An 18,307-nucleotide genomic window follows, 5' to 3' on the forward strand; every position below is an offset into this window, starting at 1 on the left:
TGCCAAGGTGCCAGCTCGACGTCCAACCGTCAACGAAGGCACGCCCATTTACACATGTCTTTCGACAAACACATATGCACAATAAACTCATTAAATACTAAAAAAAGGCACCAAAGTGCCAATGATGTCATCAACTTAATAAATTTTATAGACCTTTAATCATGGCAACCATATTATATAAAATCACATCTAATAAATACAAAATACAATTGCTTAAAATATTAGCCTGAGGTGTGCAAACATTGCTTACATTACAGACATCATTCAATCCTTGCCAAGCATATGAAAACAAATTAAGCTGCCAAACAAGTTCAGCTTTATCAAGCATCAATTCCCAGGGACCACCTCTTTCAGGCGCTTTCACCTTAAATTCATGATCAGTAAACTCATTTTTATGCTTGGCAAGTGCATTGTTAAAATTGCACTTCCTTATTGCATATACATGCTTATATATCCTTTCTTTTAACATACGGGTGGTTCTACCAACATAAAATGCTGGACATTTTTGGCATAATGCTACATACACAAGTCCTTTTGAATTACAATTATATTTTCCATTAACAGTGTACATTTTCCCTTTTATTTTTATTGACTGACCCTCATGAATGTATCTGCAATGGTTGCACCTACCATATAGATATGTTTGAACATCAGAGAATATATGAAAGTATTTAAAAGCAGTTACTAGATTTGAAGCACAAGAAGAAGAATAAGCTAATAAGGGACAAGGCACAGTATGCAAAAGGATTAGCCTATCCAAAACCACCTAGGATCAAAACACCGCAGACTAATATAGAGGCCCCCAATAGAAATATTGATGTTAGTCAAGCATATATGAGGTAAGGCTTGTCAATGCCCCTGAAGTATAACAGCAGTATTCTAAAATTAAGGGCTTTGAATAGATGACAGCTCATCATAACAGTTCATGTTGCAATGTATTTAAGACACTATGGTAGATTTGTATACCTTAAGCTAATATTTTAAGCAATTGTATTTTTGTATTTATTAGATGTGATTTTATATAATATTGTTACCATGACTAAAGGTCTATAAAATAAGTTGATGACATCATTGGCACTTTGGCACCTTTGTTAATATTTAATGAGTTTATTGTGCATATGTGTGTGTCTGAAGAAGTTTGCTATTTTAGTAAATGAAAAATGCTTAATATTACAGTGTATCAGCCCTCGTTCTTTGATTTGCCATCTACGTGTGTTTATTTGGTCTGTGTTGTTTTTCATTTGTATATTGCATCTAAACTAACCAGTAGTAGCTTATTTGATCACTTTTCATGCATTCTCAATGAGCAAAAATATTTAATAAGGGTCAAATGTAGTTCTGCCATGGACAAAACCTGTCTAATCAGGATGAATTAGAATAGGCAAAAGTTAGCTGACTATTAGATATGATAGATATGAACAGTTTATAATCATGATTTAAAACTGAAATTGTCCTATATGATGAAGGAGCTCCAGGAGGGGAGAGTCTTTCCGTGGTTTGAAGATAACTGATGTGACAGCATCCTTCCATGTAGAAGAAGAGGAGCTACTTTTCAGTATGGCATTACAAACCCAAGAAAAAAGAGTGAGTTTCCAACTACCTCATTTGTAAAGCTGAAGAGGTAAGCCATCAGTACCTGGAGTTTAATCTCTAGAGGTAAGCCATCAGTATCTGAAGTGTTTTCAAGTGGCTAACTTTAAGACTGATTAAATTTCTTGTGGTGGTACAGGCTGTAACAGACACTCTTGAGTGTCCTGGGTCATGGGATACATGGTGAGAGAGGATAAACAATGGTTAAATAAAGTTGATTCCCTAGTTCATTGGCATACAGCTGGGTGTGGTATTCTGAAAATATGCAGTTTATGTGCTTGAGGAAGAAAATATTCCACCTGGTAATAGGTCTTTCATTTGTTTGATATGCCTGTCTACTACATCTGAACACAATCTAAGAGCTAAATAATTACCATTAGAAGGTGACATATCAAAAGTGGACCCACGTGTCTGCTCTGCTTATGATAGAAGAGTACATATTTGCTGCTTATGATGCCAGAATTCCTCATCTAATCCCATGATCCATCTAGACATATTTTCTGCATACATTAACTGTGCTTGAAGCCCTTCTAGTCTCCCAGACTATCTTATTTCTATCTGTATATATTTTCAGGAAAAAAAATCTCTCTCCTTAACTTTAACTCGCTGTTGAACTATCCTAAGGGAGGTGCAGTGGTACAGCAGTTAACATTGTTGCCTCACAGCAAGAGGTTCCCCAGTTAGATGCTCGTCTGGGGTGCCTTCTGTGTGGAGTTTGCATGTTCACCTCTCTTTTGCGTGGGTTTCCTCCCACAATCCAAAGACATGCATCTACAGCATTTCACTCTAGGCCTCCGCTGAAAATAGGCTGTGTCATAGTTGGACTTTCCCAGTCAACAAATGTCAAATAAATCTTTTGTATTTCCTCTGTGGACTACCATAGTTTCATTAAACAAACAACTCTTTTAAGGCAAAATAAATCTATTCATGTTTACATACAAGGGATTAATTCTCCAAAATGTTTACAGGAGGAGCATAAATAGTGTGGGCAAGGTCAGAAACTGTATAAATGAAACTGAAGAAGAATATCAGAAGTGCTTATACTCCTGTGAAAGAAATATGGCACTATCTATTCTGGCAAATATCATCCTACTCCAGGAACCATAAATGAAAATCCTGGGGAAAAGACCCAATAAAGTGTGCAAATCCACCATGCAAAATGCTGGTTACTTTTTGGAACACTTTCCTATATGTAAATGAAAATATATTTCAGTCAGTGATTCACAGCAACAACTCCTGATGCAGTGAAAGCCCCACAGCAATAACTCCTGATGCAGTGAAAACCCCACAGCAATAACTCCTGAAGCAGTGAAAGCCCCACAGCAATAACTTCTGATGCAGTGAAAGCCACTCCATAATAAAAAAGAAGAAAGAAAAAGTCTCTTTCTTTCTCGTCAGCATGCCAGGGGTAAATAAACATTAACCACAGTAAAGTCCTGTGTGTAGAGTCTCCCTTTTACCAGAATATACTTCATGCAAAAGGCACAATATTCCTTATAAGTATAATACAGCCTCTACTCCAGCTAGCTGAAGAGAAGGAAGGTATTTTTCAGGATATTACCTTGGCAAAGTGCCATATGTTCTGCTATAGATGACTCTCCTAAAAACAAATTAAATGGAGTCTAACTGAATTGATATAAGCATTTTTTCCCTTTTGTGTTCACTAAGCCACTCATGGTCCAAGATAAAATGGTGACTGGCTGTATTAGACTTTTGTTGCTTCCATATTGCATTACATGAACAATCAAAGCTGACTTCACTAGTTGTACAGTGACTATATATTTTTTTAAACAATTCCTGATCAAATGGCTCATACTAATTCAAATTTAATACACTATTTATAAAATTAAAACCTAGTAGTATTGCAGAACTATGTACAAAACCAAATGAACTTCACCACAAGGTAAGCAACAGGTGGACTAGGCACTTTTTGAAGTGAACCAAACAAGGAAGAAAAAAACAGTTCAAGTCCAATAAGAGTGGTCACCAGTGATTAGTAAATAAAGAAAACAAAATCCAACTTGTGGTAAAGCCCAGTACCTCAAGAAACCAAGACACAAAGCACAAAAGTGAAGACCAACTTAGAAACTATATATTAACAATACTCATACAGAGAGGAATAATAACTAACAACAATAACGTTCAACAGTCATTTATTTTCAAATGCAGATTGTATTCTTATGTGCACTGCCTTCTGGTATTCTGCCACCTTTCTTTTAAACATGGGAAAAGGATCAAGCTGTCTTCTAGGTGATAGCTTTTCTTCATCACTGGAAGAGCCCAATGATTGCATGTGGCCCTCTACAGTAGAGACAGAAGAGGATTGCTTCAATTTAACATGAACATTCAGTTGTCATAAAAGAAAGTTATCCTTCTGGGAGATAACCTTTAAAAATAACTTGGTAAAGCAGGCGATACCACCAACCATTTTGACAGGCAGTGCACGTTGCTGGTTAAAATTATCCTATTTATGATGTGTTTCTGCTAAAAAATTCTGTTCTACATAAACTGAAGCACCATTAACTGACAGAAGTTTACCAGGCAGCCAAAGCTCATCTTTTTCTTCAATGCAAAGTTTAAAAATCTGGAGACAATTTGTTAGGGACATCGGAGTCATGGTGATGACGGAAGAGGAAATCCGTGAGGGAAGTCCAGACCATTCAGCAAATTTTAATAGTACAAAAGCAGTGAAATCATCTCCCTCTGTAGTTTCAGACAGTCAAGTTAAATGAATTTTCCTCCCATCTCTGTCTTCCATACTGATCACTATTTTTTTCCAGGAGTGCACACCTTGCCTTAGCTTGCTGAGAATGCTGCTGTAGGTCTTCAATGTCCAATTCCTGCATTGTCAATTGATCTGACTTGCTCCCTAATGGTTGCCACATAATCTTGAATATGGGAGTCAGTTTTTGAGAAATAACCTAGCAGAGAGTTATCATTTAAAGTTTGGCCATCACTGTATAAAATCTTTTGTCAGTGCCATTCATGGACACATTGTCACTATTGTTGTCCAAGCTTAGGGTGATCCAGCACATAGATGGGCAGAAGACAGGCTGATTTCAGTTTAGCTTTAGATGACTTGTGGGTTACCTGCCAGGAATGTGATAATCAGACCAATGACACATTTATTTAGACAAATCTGAGCAATACTAACATGTATACCAATATCAGAGAAATGGAACTGTAAAATTAAGCTTCCTACATGTTGGTGACATCACTAGAATCAGTCAGCAGTTTTATTATTCCCATGAGAATTGCCAACTTTCCAGTTTTCTTTTCTTCTGCTCACAATTTTTTTCTTTCTTTTGCCATTTAGCACTTTATCTGGTTTCTGCTTTTAGACTACTTCTGTTTTGATTTCCATCGATGCTCCCTTCTGAAATTCTTCTGCTAACCATATCTTTGTTTCCATAGTTCAGAATTTTCTCTTATTTTTACATCTGATAAATATGTATGTATATATTCTTACAATTACTGACCAATACCTATAGTCACTGTAAAGAAGGGTTTAGATCAAAGTTGCATACATAAGTTGAAAGTCAGGAAGCTGCTTTCTTCTTTTCCTATCCATCTGATTAAACACTTCCTGAAGTCAGCCAGTCACACTAAAGCTGCACATTAGAGCAGGAAGGGCATGTGCTTATATAGCTTAAACTTCATTCCTAAATGTTCTATCAATTTTAAATATCAGTTTTTGACTTCTAGGGTATTCCTTAGTAAGCTCTGTACTCACCTGTTTCTGCTGTACTGCTGACCCTTCCTCTGTCCCTAGACATTTATACACTCCCTCTTGTTCCAGCTGTTTTATATCTCGTTCCTCTTACTGGCCAATATTTTCTTGCTGCTTCAGTTTTACTTTTGCATGGTTGTCTAGGCCAGTGTCATTCTTACATAATCTGAAATGTTACACATACTTGTAATTACCATTTCCATTACTTTCTGCTCATTATAAATTGCTTTGCTAGTTTTCACAGTATTTGCAATACAATTCAATTTGTGGTGAATATTAAACAACTCAGTATACGGAGGGGGCATGATGCCATTGAAGATCACAGGGGGTTGTGAAACACAGAAACAAGTGAAATGGCACTTAATGGACAAAAAAACCCCCAGCTCCAATGAATCCTCTTTATTTTAAGTCCCAGTGGGTGGTGAAAAAGTACAAAATCAGCACTTCCTTCCATTCTTTTTGTGTTGTGAAACAGTTATTGCATTCAGCGTGTTTATATGTTCAATCCCCTTTTAATTTCTTCAAATTTTAGACTTTCTAATATGTCAGGGTAGAATTGCAGTTCATGAAATCAGTATTGCTACAATCTTTGATTTTTCCTGAGTGCTCTTCTCAGCACCTACAATGTACCCAGAATTGTCTCCTGCTGCAGTCATGTGGAGTTACTTGCATTGATAGTGTATCTAAACGTGCTTTATAATTATTTTTTGCCTTATCACTACTGGAACTATATATGCCCTTATTCCACACTGCTGTAGTTTCTGCTTGCATATATTGGTGTCTTATAATTTTATATCTTCCCTGCATGCAGAACACTATAGTTATTAGGTATATGTGTTTCATTAATTAATGCATTTGTCTTTTTTCTTGAACTACAACATTTGGTTTTCTTGATTCTACTTTTCTGAATTAGTAGAGGATGATCTCATATGATCAGTACTTCACTGTCAGCAATGCTTGTTGGTTCTTCTTTGCAATGTTTCTCAGCTACTTGTATGTTGTAGCATTTGCACAATCTTTAATGTAAGAATCTTGCCATATCATTTTACCTTTCAGTATACAGACCCTCAACTATATCACAATTAGTAATATGATGTGTGACTACTAGTTTTGCATTACAGAACCTACATTTGTTTGTACCTTTCAGTTTTAGATTTTTTAAACCACAATGTGTAATCCATTATCTTCCATCTGTTACTGCTAATCTTTCATGTTTTGGTTTAAATTCATCTCTCCTTACCCATTCATGTGTTAAATATTGCTTAACACAGGATTATTCCAGCAGTTCTCTACACATGGCACAATTGTGAGCTTTCCAATTTTCTTTCCTTTGTTTCTGGTGATGATATGTATATTATTCATTTATTTATTTATTTAATTATTTATTGCCGCTTTCTTTAAGTACCTGCTTTTCTCGATTTCTGGCTTGATTTTCATACCTGGTCCTTTCCAAAATGCTTTTGCTAGTCTGAGCAAGCAGTATGTTTGGATATGATTCTGCTAGCAAATATGACTATACTCCCATGATTGCAGACCTGCATATATTTTCAATTTTGAGAATGCTCCTACCTCCATCACACCGAGGGATATATAGAGAAGTGCCATGCTCTCTTTGTATGTCATTTGACAAGACTAAAGCAGTTTTCTTGTATTCCTGTCCAACTAATTTAGTGCTTGGTTTCAGTCATTCACTCCAAAGCTGTATGTCAGAACAGGAGGAGCAAGCTGATTCATAGCTTGAACTTTATTACTAGATGCCAAGGCAGTTTTCAGTACTAGTTTAGTATTCTGAAACTTTCCTTACAAAGTTTTGCTGTCATTTATCTGTATTTCTGACTCATCTATTCCAAGATATTTAATGTTTCCTCTTATTTAAGCTCTTGTGTCACATTCATTTCCCTGGTTATCACCTGAATGTTTTGCTTTTTCTAATATAAATGTTGTTGTCACACATTTATCAAGATGAAATGTCATTCTTATATAATATGAAAAATTTCTCACCATTTGTAACTGCATTTTCAGTTGCTTGTCAAGACAGGATATGGAGTTTTAAATCATCCTCAAAAAGTAGGTGAGATATCAGTGGGTAAGGTTTTCTGGAACTCAAAATGAAACCATCCTAATCTGTTAAATAATTAGCTTAATAGGCCAAGGGCAAAAGAAAACAGCAGTGGTGAAAAATAATCACTGTGGAATACTCTTCTTTGGATTCTTATCCCTAGGAAACTAATTTGCCATTTTTCATGACTCAGTTGTAAAGCAGTTTGCCAGTGTCTCATAGCAATGGCTTTTTATGAAATGTATGGCATGTGTTAAAAATCCATATGTATTTGACATGATATTTTAATTCTTTTTTTTTTTTAAGCTGAACATGCCCAACTTTAGGTTTCACCCACTTAACAGCTCTCCATTAAAGCTTCTTTTTTAGTTACAGACAGTCCTTTGTTTCATTCTGTCCTAGTGGCAGGAGGCAGTTTTTACCTAAATAACTAAACTCTTCCTCAGTTCTGATACACAACTTACATTTTGTTGGAAGGCAAGTTATTGGCCGATAGTTCTTAGGATGGTTTTCAACATCACTTTTAAGGAGGCGTACATTTTTCTTATTGCTAACAAAGATGTTGCAAGGCCTTTTTTTATTTCTTCAAGTCTTTTGGATTTCTAATACCATGACGGGAATGAACCCCATTCCTAATTCAAAGCATGATTAAAGTTCATGAAACTAGTATTGCTTCAATCTTTGATGTCAGGCAAAAGTGATCTTTGCAGCACCTGCAATGGGCCCAGTAATGATTCATTCTGCAATTTGTATAGAGTTAATGGTAACATATCTAAAAAAGATTGTACATTATTTTTTATAACCCATTGCTCCTGCTACTATTGCAAATGTCTGGATAGCTTTCTTCCACATTGCTCTCATTTCTGCCTGCAAATCTTGATATTTTACAATTTTGTAGCTCTCTGTATACAAGACACTGTAGTTACTGGGTGTAGCAATTTCAATGATCAATGCTACTTTTATCTTCTTTTCATGGACCACTACATCTGGTTTTCTCACATCTATCATTTGAACTGTTGATTGATCCCATGTGATGTAGACTTAATCATTTTCTATGATGCTTTGGGGCTCATGTTTCCAGTGTTTCAGCTATTTCATTATGATGTCTGCACAATCCCAATTTCAACAGTCCCGCCACATTATTATACCTTTCAGTATACAATCCTTCTGCCACTAGTATGTCACAACCGCCAACAAGGTGTGTGTCTGTTTCCAACTTTGCTTTACAAAACCTACATTTGTCTGTTTCTCCCACATGTTCAATGGACTTTGCAAACCATATGTAGCTTACTATCTTGGGCAACCAATATTAACCTTTCATTTTTTGGTTTGAATTCACCTCTCCTTAACCATTACTGTGTTCAGTCCTGATCAACATGAGGTTCTTCCAGAAGTTTTCTGTACTTGCAACTATATTTATGCATTTTCCACATTTCTTGCCTTCTCATCTAATCCTTCACCTTATATTCTTTCTTTTGTTTTTTGGCACATTCTTTTACTTCCTGTTTTTATCGACTTCTGGTTTGATTTCAATTCCTACTTGATGCCAATATGTTTCTGCTAGACTAAGCAGGGAAGTCATCTTAGAGTTATTCTCCGCATGTTTCAAAACTTTCACGTTTGGGTCTTGTGAGGTCAGCAGATTAGTGTGCAGTCCCATGATTGCAGATCTATACATGTAATCAAGTTCAAGATGGCCCAAATCTCCTTTGGAATGGGGAATATATAATTTTGGTATGTACTGATTTTTATAAATCATTTGGTAAGCATGAAGCATCCTTCTCGTTTTCCTGCGTAATCTATACAACATGTTTTGGGCCAGTTAATCACTCCAGAACTGTAAGGTAGGAGAGGACGAGCAAATTGGTTTAGTGCTTGAATTTTGTTCTTAGTTTTCAACAGTTTTCAGGATTAATTTAAGTCTTCTAAAATATTCCTTCTTAAGTTTTACTTACATTTGTTCACATTTTTGTTGATCCTCTATCAATTCCCAAATACTTATACACTCCCTCTTGCTCAAGTTCTTTTATATCACATTCTTATCCCAAACTAATGTTTTCTTGATGCTGCATTTTCCTGGTTTAAAGGTTGCTTTTGCACATTTACCAAGACCAAATGCCATTCTTATATCATCTGAAAAAGTTTTGACTACTTGCAGTTGTGCTTTTGGTTCCTCATCTGGTGGGTTATACAGTTTTAAATCTATTTCTTCTTTTTTGGGTAGTCTTTCAATTCCTTTTACTTTGTTTCCCAATTCTCTATAGGACTTTTGAGGTCCTCAATAAATTGCTTATTTTATACTTTTCCTTTACATTTATCTGTGTATCATCTAAGTTTTTCTGTCTGTGCTGATATTTTAGTTTATTATTTGCAATAGTGCATGATAAATCCTTATCTGTTACAATACTGTGCATTGTTTTTATCACGTCTATCTTTATGAATATTTCTGTCTGAGTGGATGAGATGATGGTGCTGAAGGCTACTAAGCTGTGTAAATCATTTACTGCAGTCTGCACATTTATATGGTGTTTCCCCTTCGGTGTATGTTCTGATGCTGTTTTAGATAAGCATTTCGTGTAAAACTCTTACCACATTCCATACAAGTGTATGGTTTCGCGCCTGTGTGAATGATACAATGCTGCTGAAGGCTACTTCGACATGTAAAACATTTACTGCATTCTGCACATTTATATGGTCTTTCCCCCCGGTGTGTGTTCTGATGCAGTTTTAGATATGCATTTCGTGTGAAACCCTTACCACATTCCATACAAGTGTATGGTTTCTCGCCTGTGTGAATGATACAATGCTGCTGAAGGCTACTTTGACATGTAAAATACTTACTGCATTCTGCACATTTATATGGTGTTTCCCCTCGGTGTGTGTTCTGATGCTGTTTTAAATGCACATTTCGTGTGAAACACTTCCCACATTCCATACAAGTGTATGGTTTCTCACCTGTGTGAATGACAGAATGCGTCTTAAGGTTACCGAGACATGTAAAATATTTATTGCACTCAGTACATTTATATGGTGTTTCCCCTCTGTGCAAGTTCTGATGTTGTTTTAGAGTACTGTTTTGTGTGAAACACTTCCCACATTCCATACAAGTGTATGGTTTTTTGCCAGTGTGACTGACGCAATGCCGCTGAAAGTTACTAAGACATGTAAAATATTTACTGCATTTTGCACATTTATATGGTGTTTCCCCTCTGTGTGTGTTCTGATGCTGTTTTAGATATGCATTTCGTGTGAAACCCTTACCACATTCCATACAAGTGTATGGTTTCTCGCCTGTGTGAATGATACAATGCTGCTGAAGGCTACTTCGACATGAGAAATATTTACTGCATTCTGCACATTTATATGGTGTTTCCCCACGGTGTGTGTTCTGATGCTGTTTTAGATACGCATTTCTTGTGAAACCCTTACCACATTCCATACAAGTGTATGGTTTCTTGCCTGTGTGAAGGATACAATGCTGCTGAAGGCTACTCTGCCATGTAAAATATTTACTGCATTCTGCACATTTATATGGTTTTTCCCCTCGGTGTGCATTCTGATGCTGCTTTAGATACGCATTTCGTGTGAAACCCTTACCACATTCCATACACACATATGTTTTTTCACCTGGGGGAATAGTTTGATGGTGTATCAGGTAAGTGCTCTGTGAAAAACATTTAGTGCTTTCAGCATGCTTACAAAGTTTACCCCTCTTTAATTTCTTCACATGTTTAGGGACCTTCATGTCACCATAAGACTGGACCCCAGGAGAGGGATCCCCTTCATAAATGATCTGACCTTGTGTAAGATTACTGCTATGTGAAAACCACTTGGTGCATTTAGCACCAGTATTCAGTTTCTCTTCTATGTGGACACTATGATGTGTGCCACATTCACAGCTCTGGTTGCAGTTATGTTCTGATTGACACTGTGGTGTAGGCATGACATGATGTTTGCCGGACTTAGCACACTGCTGCAGGTTCTCTGCTGAATGATGTAACTGAGGCTCCCCTAGAGAACGCTGCAGAATGGAACTTGCACGCCACTCCATGTTTTCAATACCTAGAACAGAAAATGTATAATTTTTTTTGTAAAACAAATAAGGCAGATGACTTAATGACAAAAGGAAATGCATACTCTTCAGCCATTTCAAAGATAATGGTCTACAGTAGTATTTTTTCTGTTATTAACGTCATTCCAAAAATACATCAAAGCAATTCTGACACTAAATTTATCAAAACTAGGTTTCATCAAGTAGCTGTAAGGTTCACCTATGACTCACAGAGTTACAACACTAAAAAATGTATTCTGGGGGCATCCATTAGTTCTTCATATGGACAAAATGCCTTTATCATGTTCATGGGGGTTTTCATCCCAAACACCCACTATAGTTACAGGCACAACAAAGGAGGAATATCACATTAACAAACCTCACCCCCCCCCAAAAGAAAAAAGTCAAACAATGTTTTACTTTCATATGAATCATGCAACAGGTACTGCATCTAAAACTAATGCACATTCAATTAGTGTTTTCTTTCCATGTTTAAGGGTTCTACATGAACATTAAGACCCAAGTAATTAAGTACTATAAATGTGGCAAACTTGCATCTACTCATTAGTTCTTTGGCACTGCCAAACTAGAGTTCCTTCTGCTACAGCTTAAGAAAAATGCCTGCATTTATCATATAAACTCTACTTACTTTACATCTTCTGCACATTAGTCTTTGAACCATATGCTCATGCACTCACCTGATCAGTGAAACTGAGTCATAATCTGCCTGTCTACCACTTCTTGGAGTGTAAAAAACAGTCCATACCATTTGGAAGGCTATCAATCCAGAAATAAAACTTTTAGAAGCGTTCCAAAAGCAAACAAAAAAGTGCTGTAATTAATTTTCCTTACTGGGTTCAGCTTCTTGTCTTCAAAGAACAAAAAATGTAAAGTGAAGAAGTATTTGTTTATCTGCTTTATTTAAAGTAACTTACTTTCTTACATCTCTTCTCTGGAAAAATATAACCTGTTACTGTATGTATAACCTCAGACGAGAGCCACATTTTTACAGGGACTGCAGGTGCCGAGACCCCTCCCTACTGCTGGTGCCATGTCATTCCTGACCACTACCTTGTCATTAATATCACACAGTCAGAAGGTAACCTTACTTAAGATATGAATGCTGATTATGTCACCAGGTATTCCATCTTGGGATATCAATCTCTAGCACCTTAACCTATATTCAAACTACCTAAAATGTTCCATCAGAGGCTCTAAGCAGCATTTTTATGCATTGTGTGTCTCCCTGATAGCCAAGCTGCTGCCCCCTCACAGGTATAACAGGCATATAATTATGATGCTGTCCAGAAAAATAGGTGGAAGCTGTCTGAAATGTTGGAGGATAAACTCCCCTTTCATGTTTCAGCTGTGACACAAGTCATTACATTTAGGCGAGTATTTGCTATGGCCCACCTCTGTAGGCTTCTTTGCCCGAAAGCTGCAAGTCCTAAAGTAAGAAAAATGCTTTTTAACTTCCTTGAGATTAGACATTCACAGCTCTCCAATATGCCAGACTAAACTTACAAGGATAACAATCATATCCTGCCTTCTACCTCCCTTCTACAGATGCTTCCTTTGTTGACACTTCCCAAAATATAAAGGCATACAGCCCCGTGGTAGTGGTGCTGCGGTAGCATTGTCACCTCACAGCAAGACGTTGTCCCATTCAATTCTCAGCTAGAGCATCTTCTGTGTGGAGGCATGCGCGAATGAGCGTGCCTTCGTTGAAGGATGTGCGTCAGGGCTGGTAACTCGGCACGTAAAAATCCACTACCAAACATTAGCGGACCGGAGTTCCGCTGTGGCGACCCCTAACTGGGATAATCCAAAAGACACAACAACAACATGGAGTACTCTACAAAAACAGAAAAGTACCCATAGGGGTAGCTTTTTAACTTGATAACGACAGCGACTTCATCACTGTGGGTTGTTACTCCTCCTGTCTTTCTTCATCCTAGACATCATAAAAATTACCTTGTGGTAACAGTCAGCCACTCCCAAACAAGGAGTCTGACCATCCTGACAGTGTATTAGTATGTAAATAGCCCAGGTCATAAAGATTCCTATGGTGAGTAGGTCTTTGCTCTGTCACTGCGGTGAAGGCATTCCACTATGTACCTCACCAGGGCAGCTTGCAGTGAGCACTGCTGTCCAAATAAATAGATGAATGAGCTGACCTACACCTCTACTCACAATTAGAGAAAGAAAATGGTGAATGATAAACTTAGCACTTCGACATTTTGTATGCTCACAGGAGCAAGCATCACTGTACTGTGGCACTGACAGCTCCATATCAAAATAGTGCAGGAAATGAAAGAGCTGAAAAAATACATACAGCCGCACACTGGTGAGGGAGAATTATTCGCTGGACAGTAATCCAAACTGTATTATCAGATGCATAGTTAAGGTTTGACAAAGGGGGCAAAGTGTTAAGAGGCTTGGTTGGTAGATGCCTATCAGTCTTCGATGCATTTCCAGCATTCAGAAATAAATGAGAGCACTGCGTTTTCTTTCAGAATTGACAGGCTGCCCTTCAACTATCACAACTTGATTTCTCACTTTAGAAGAGCACATCGGATGGACTTTCTCAATTTGTCACAGAAGGTGCATCACTACCAAGGGTCATTGCATGCCACAGTAGAAGAGTAAACTTCAGCAATGGCTCCTCCAACCAATATATTCTCCACTAATCACCTAGCCAGGTAGGCCTACTGTTTGCTGCTTTTAATGCATTAAAACAGAAAAATTAGTATTAAATTTGGGAAGTTCTAGCAATCAGGGGAGAATCTAAGATTTGGGAAAGTGCATGGACACACCCCTTCTGCAAGCTCAAAGCCTACATAATCATCACTACTACTATTATAAGATTTCAGCTACAGAATAACCATTTCAGTTCTCTGTCCTCCTGACCTACTCCCAAGTACTGGACACCTCTAGTTTACTGGACATTTCCATCCTTTTTGCAGACAGGGAAGATTCAATAAACTGAGCAGTCATGTCCTGGATCTGAACCTTCCTGTCCCACATCAGCTTTGGTTCTGTCTCTATATATGAAATATCTCATCTCTCATCCATCTGACATGGTTGGTCAAGCTTTCTTTGGGAGGGAGGGTGTCAATCCACAGAGTTCTCTATTCATATGAACCCATGTCCAGCTTCTCTTGATGTGCTTCCTTCTTTAAAGGTTTTTTTCTAGGGGATACAATGACATGAAACAAAACTGTAAAATCAACATGTGCTGAGTCAGTGCTTTCATCCCTTCAAGAGACTTAATCAGACTAAATACATTGACTCTAGTGATCACATCTGGTCATGTGACCTGATGTCTCAAACTATCATTAAGCCCAGGACTAAAGCAATCATTCAACTGTAGCTGCCAGCAGTACACTCTCCAGTCTAACTCATCTAGTGCATTGAACGTATGACTGAAGTCTTTAGCTTGATCAATGAGCAAGAACAGAAAGTTGATTTACACTAATTATAATGCTTAGCTAAAGCATTAGAGAAAACATTGTTTTGTATTGCATAAAACTTCTCATAAATTATATTATGGAGTTCCCCGATTGTTCTGGCCATATAACAAAAAGACATCCAGCACATCTTGCTAAATAAACCACAGATCTAGACATAATGAAAAATGCTCAGGAATTTCAACCATTCTGTCACTTATTCTTCTAACATTAGACCGTGTGTCTACAAATTTACAATAGCTGCAGCTGTGGCAGTTGACCATCCCCTTTCTTACATCTGTATCTCCCTAGATAAGGGGATTTTGATTTCAGTCTCAGTTGGGCCATCAACCCTGTCAGAATATCCATGTTAAATTTAAACAAACAAATGCATAAACAGAGGAGGTAAACTGGGTGCAGGAAGTGGTTATGGTTATTGCAAATAGTTATACTGAAAGAAGATACAAGAAGGATGAAGGAAGAGATGAGATGGCCTTGGAAGAGCAGAAACCAGCACAAGATTTTTAAGGAATTCATAAAGCAGTATGTTACATTAGACAATGTAAATAAAAATATTGGCGCTGGTTAAAAGTACAGTAAAGGACAGGATGGGAAAGAACATGGCATGACATTTATAAGGATTTGGAGAATGCATAAAAGGTGTTTTTCTTTTGTGGAAATGTTGAATGACTGGTCAAGCCACTGTACTGTGACTTTTGTAAGTTGTTGTTTGTCTTTTCGGCTTTTCCCGGTAAGGGATCGCCACAGCAGAACTCTGGTCCGCTAATGACTGGCAGTAGATTTTTATGGTGCCGAGTCACCAGCCTGATGCCCAACCTTCAGCGAAGGCATGCCCACTCACGCATGTCTTTCGGAGGCCACTCGACCGCGGGGAGGACATGCAGACTCCACACAGAAGGCACTCCCCACACACCAATTGTGACTTTTGTAAGTATTGACTTTTAACCCTTATGTGAAATTTTATTTAGTGGGACAATTATTGGACTTGAAATTATTTATTTGCAAACTGAATTTAGTGTTGTTATTCAAGAACTACAAACTTATTTTAGGGCCTAAAAATATATTTCATAGACCTATTCCCGGATTTACTATTCTCCCATGCAGGACTAGCTTAGTCCTGCACGGAAGTGTACGTTTAGGAGCAGGACGGCAGCACGCCATGCATTTTAATGAAGGCACACTGCCTGAGCTCCTAATCTTACATGGAGCATGTTAAGAGTGCAGGGGGTGTGTCTGACAGCAGAGCTCTCAGAATATACAAGCCCCTGCAATGAAGAACAGCAGACATGTCCTAAAAGATAGAGCGAGACCACTCATAGGTGTACACATACCACCAGCAACATCCCCCCACGTGTACAAGAGCAACAGTGAAAAGAAACACTATAAAGATATATATTTTTATGACACAGATCAAATTTAGGGTCTATATTAGATCACCGAACGCTTAAAAAAGCGAACGGTGATTAATCAACCCTATTTAAGTGAAAGCTTAAAATGTTGAACTGTCAGAACAGCGATTTTTTTCCAAGGGAAAAAAAATTGCTGTTCCAACAAAAAAAAAAAAATAAAATAAAAAACACTTTAAACATTACAGTAAGTGGGGGGCTTCGCACCCACACCCCCTACTTAAATACAGCAACTCCGAGACTGCACTACAGTGCCAAAAACGGCAAAGTAACGAAGCGGCCAAGCAAATTCTTTCCCAGGGAAAGAATTTGCTTAAAAGCCGCTTTGATATTTTGCCTTTTCAGTCTTTTAAGTTCGATCAAGACACATTTGAAAGAATGTGTCTTCAGTCTTTTAATAGGAACCCAATGTAACCGTAGGTGCACGGGTTTGCCCATCGCTTAGCTACGGTTAATGCAGCTTAAATGGCAGAACAGGATAAAAAGCAAGATATATGCAAATGAAGCAGTATAGCAATAGTGTAGTGGGCAGAGCATTTGCCTTACGAGCAGTCATCACCGGTCATCACCGGTTCAAGTCCCACCGCAGCACATTCCATTTTCCATGTCAAATCACTTTATGATCAATAATTTTAGTTGCATAACCTACTAAATAACATATATTTGTGAACTGGAGTACTGCATTAAATGGAGATGTGCAGTGTCAGTGTCATAATGTTGTAAAGTCCATAGATAATCACATGTGCCCCATACAGTATATGTACACAGGAATCAGGGATACAAATGGAAGGCAAAATGTGTAATGAATGATAACTCCAGACAGCATCCAAATCCTCCACCTTCCCAAGAACCATTAGACATTACTGTTTAAAGTAGTGCAGTGGTTCATAGGTAGGTACTAGGCTATCGACCCAAGGGCCTAAGCAAGCCTAGACAACAAGGTTCCCTGGCGTACACCACCCAAGAAAGTTAATTTCCTGTGCCCCTGTTGAACAAAGCCACAGAAGTGATCCCCGGGGTGTATTTCCTATTTCCCATCCACTCATCAAGATTTTTCTTGAAGAGTGCTAATGAGGAACTTTGCTTGACACAGATGGGTAGCTTGTTCCAGAGTATAGGAAGTCTCTGGGACAGGAATCTATCCCTCCAGCATGCCCTGTTTACTGTGGTGACAAGGTTTAGGTCCTAGAGTGTGTAGCTCAGAGGGAATGGGATTTCTTAAGGTGTAGCATGTCCAACAGCTCTGCATTTAACACAGCTTTATATGTTAGACAGGGATCTCCTCGGAGTAGGCGATATGCTACAGAGTAAAGCTGGAGTTTTTTGAGATGGTCAGTGTAGGGCATCTATTTGAGTCCAGTAATCCTCTTTGTGAGGTACTTCTGTGGCCTTTCCAGCTGCTGCAGATGTCTTGTGAGGTACATTCCAAAAGTGGCACTGTACTCTACAATGGGTCTAATGAGTTCCAAGTAGAGGGGAACAATGACCTCTTCTTTCCTGGATGAGAACCCTTTTGTGATCAGGTGTGCCACACAGAAGGATTTCCTGACTACTGTGGCGATGTGATTATCAAAGGAGAGACTACTGTCTACCTGAGTCTTTATCACACATCCGGTGTTAAGTAGGCTGCCGTTTATGTGGTAGTTCATGGGTACAGAGTTTTTACCAAAGGGGATGACAATGCACTTTTTGGCACTGAACTTGAGGCCATGCCTCTGACACCAGGCATCTGTCTCAGTGAGGCCCTTCTGTTGGATGTCCACATCATTTGGGGACTCAACTATGGCTCCTTGTTTGCAGTTATCTGCGAACTTTGTTAGCCAGAGGCCTTCTGTGTTTGCCTGTACTTCAGAGAAGTAGATACCAAACTGACTGAACCATGTGGTACTCCACTTGTCACTGGTTTGAAGTCAGATTTGGAGTCTGCAACTTTTACAGTACGGGTTCTGTCAGTGAGCCAGTTGGCAACCCATCTTGTGATGTAGGGATTTATACCTAGTT

General features: G+C 38.2%; 1 protein-coding gene across 1 annotated transcript in view; it reads right to left on the reverse strand.

The window, feature by feature from the left end:
* Positions 1–9,725: 9,725 nt before the first annotated feature.
* LOC122813949 (zinc finger protein 708-like) overlaps positions 9,726–18,307 on the reverse strand; it is a 200,199-nt gene continuing 191,617 nt past the window's right edge. The window contains 2 exon segments of the mRNA XM_044086493.1: positions 9,726–9,917; positions 9,919–11,441. Of these exon segments, the coding sequence (XP_043942428.1) occupies positions 9,876–9,917; positions 9,919–11,441 (1,565 nt within the window). The 3' untranslated portion in view covers positions 9,726–9,875.

This window comes from Protopterus annectens, chromosome 10.part0 (assembly GCF_019279795.1).
Source record: "Protopterus annectens isolate FY-2018-M chromosome 10.part0, PAN1.0, whole genome shotgun sequence".
NCBI classification, from domain to species: domain Eukaryota; kingdom Metazoa; phylum Chordata; order Ceratodontiformes; family Protopteridae; genus Protopterus; species Protopterus annectens.